General features: G+C 36.0%; 1 protein-coding gene across 1 annotated transcript; it reads left to right on the top strand.

Moving 5' to 3' along the window:
• Positions 1 to 242: 242 nt before the first annotated feature.
• Positions 243 to 2561, top strand: LOC122004700 (receptor-like protein 46). The gene has a single exon (XM_042559546.1). It carries the CDS (start codon positions 243 to 245, stop codon positions 2559 to 2561), a length of 2319 nt encoding a protein of 772 aa, XP_042415480.1.
• Positions 2562 to 2802: the final 241 nt, after the last annotated feature.

The following is a 2802-nucleotide window of genomic DNA, read 5'->3' as shown; positions in this document are numbered from 1 at the left end:
GGTTAGACCTAAGTTGCAATGACTTTGAGAGTGCCCAAATTCCACCTATTATTGGTTCTCTTCACAAACTGAGACATCTTGATCTTTCTTGGTCCAACTTCAGTGGAACCATTCCCCCTCATCTTGGAAACTTAACTCATCTTCGTTATCTTGATCTCAAGTCAAATAATTATATTCATTTTGCTAAAGTTGGCCACGGCTTAGACTGGCTCTCTGCCCTTTCTTCTTTGATGTATCTGGACATGTCAAATTTTGATCTCAGCGCTGCCTCCCATAATTTGATATCGGCGGTCAACATGCTACCATCCCTACGACAATTAAATCTAATTGGTTGTCGTATTAATAATATCCCCCTTTCTCTTAATCGTCATCTCAACCTCACTACTCTAAAGACTCTTGGTCTTGGTTGGAACAATTTCAACTCTTTTCCTAACTGGTTGTGGAATCTCACAGGCCTCTCGTCTCTTCACCTTGATAACTCTGAAATTCAAGGGGCATTGCCTAATGAAATTGGAAATTTAATTAACCTAGTAGACCTTGATCTTTCTTGGAATTTGCTCTCCGGTCCCCTTCCTGATGCCATTTGGAGATTGAAACAGCTAGCAAATCTCAACATGAGTTTTAATTTCTTTGGAAATTCTTTACCAGTCAAGATTATGAATCTATCGAGCTTATCCGAACTAATGCTTGTTAATTGCTCACTTACTGGTTTGATACCCAGTGAGATAGGAAATTTGACCACTTTAAATGCTGTTTCTCTTCGATCTAATTCACTATCTGGACCAATCCCAGGTGAGATTTGGAAATTGGTTAACCTAAATTTCCTTGACCTCTCTGTTAATTCCATCGAGGGTGAGATTTCTGAACTCCACCTTTCCAATCTAACCAAACTAAAGGCCTTGTTCTTCTGGCATAACCCTTTCATTACCATAGCAATAAAGCACACTTGGACCCCTCTTTTTCAATTGCAAAGACTTTGGCTTGGTTCTTTTAAGTTAGGTCCAAAATTTCCTGCATGGCTTCGTACGCAACAATCCATCACAGATTTTACATTATACAATACAAGTATTGAAGGCAACTTACCTGAATGGTTTTGGAACTCTTTTCCCATCATTGCTTTTCTAGATCTCTCCTACAATAAAATTAATGGTACTTTGCCAACATCCCTAGAGAATTTAACTGAATTATCTATGCTAAATCTTAGATCAAATCTACTTGAAGGTCCAATTCCTCATTTTCCACCCAACCTAAATGGAATAGACCTATCTGTTAATGCCTTCTCAGGACCACTACCATCAACCTTATTCATGCCATATTTAGAATTTTTATCTCTCTCATATAATCATGTTAATGGAAGCATACCATCTCATGTCTGCAATTCTAGTATGCTTGAGTACCTTAGTTTATCAAACAACCAAATATCTGGAGAAATTTCTCGATGCTGGCAAGATGGTGGATATCTTAGCTATATTGATATGGGAAACAATATGCTGGTTGGAGAAATTCCAAGCTCCTTTGGTAATCTGATGGAACTTGAGTTCTTGCACTTGAATAATAACAATTTAAAAGGACATCTCCCATCAGCACTGCAAAACTGCAAACGATTAGTAACTGTCGATCTTGGTGATAACAAATTATATGGAAATATACCTTCGTGGATTGGGCAAAGTTGGAAGCAATTGCACGTACTTCGATTGCGCTCAAATATGTTTAATGGCAGCATTGATCCACAGCTTGGCTATTTGAGCGATGTCCATATCATCGACCTTGCAAATAACAACTTATCAGGGGCAATACCGCATTCATTTGGAAATTTCATTGCAATGATGTCAACATCAGCAAAGCAACTTCCACGTTTTTTTTCAATGGATATGGAAACTGACAATATAACTTTAGTTACAAAAGGTGAACAATTTACCTTTTCATCTATTCTTTATCTCATGAAGAGTATAGACCTTTCAAATAATGGTTTGACAGATGAGATTCCTGAAGAATTAGGACATCTTGTTGGACTCAACACTCTGAATTTATCAAGAAACTATTTTAGAGGCAAGATACCAGAGAGTATTGGCAGAATGAGTTCATTGGAAACTCTCGATTTGTCCTTCAATGACTTATCTGGGACTATACCTCAAGGCTTATCAAAACTAAATGCTTTGGATCATTTGAATTTATCTTACAACAACCTATCAGGAAATATTCTCTTCGGAAATCAACTTCAAACACTGGATGATGCAACCATTTATATTGGCAATCCTAATATGTGCGGAGACATCATAAATAAGAGTTGTTTTCATGGGGATAATACCAATATGACAAGCGAAGAACATGCAATATTGTCGCCGATGCTATCATTGTATCTTATTAGCGCACTTGGATATTTAGTTGGATTGTGGAGTGTGTTTGTCCTCCTCTTATTTAAGAAAAAATGGAGGTTCTCTTACTTCAACAAGGTGGATGAAGTGAAGTTTATAATAAAGTTTATGTTCAACAAGGTGGATGAAGTTTATAATAAAGTTTATGTGGCAAAGAGAAGATTGAATAGGATAGCGAATGATTAGATTTTTTTTAAAAAAAAAAATCACTACCAATGTATAACAATAAGCTAGAATTGTAACCATATGGAAAAGTGTATTCTTGTGATATTTTACAAATGAAATAAATTATGGTTCTACTGAAGTTTAATTTATGACATAAATAATGCATATATGTTATTTCCATTTCAAAATTACTATGGTCCAATGACTAATTGTCGGATCCCTAATTAAAAATTATTGGTAAGTGTTGAATGATGCGGGTAAA

This window comes from Zingiber officinale, chromosome 7B (assembly GCF_018446385.1).
Source record: "Zingiber officinale cultivar Zhangliang chromosome 7B, Zo_v1.1, whole genome shotgun sequence".
In the NCBI taxonomy this organism is placed as follows: Eukaryota; Viridiplantae; Streptophyta; class Magnoliopsida; order Zingiberales; family Zingiberaceae; genus Zingiber; species Zingiber officinale.
Note: the sequence above shows the minus strand (reverse complement) of the source record. Positions and strands in the feature narration are given on the sequence as shown.

What these genes read in the sequence shown, in the direction of transcription:
- LOC122004700 (XM_042559546.1), top strand. Translation starts at nt 243, where the DNA reads ATGTCAAATTTTGATCTCAGCGCTGCCTCCCATAATTTGATATCGGCG.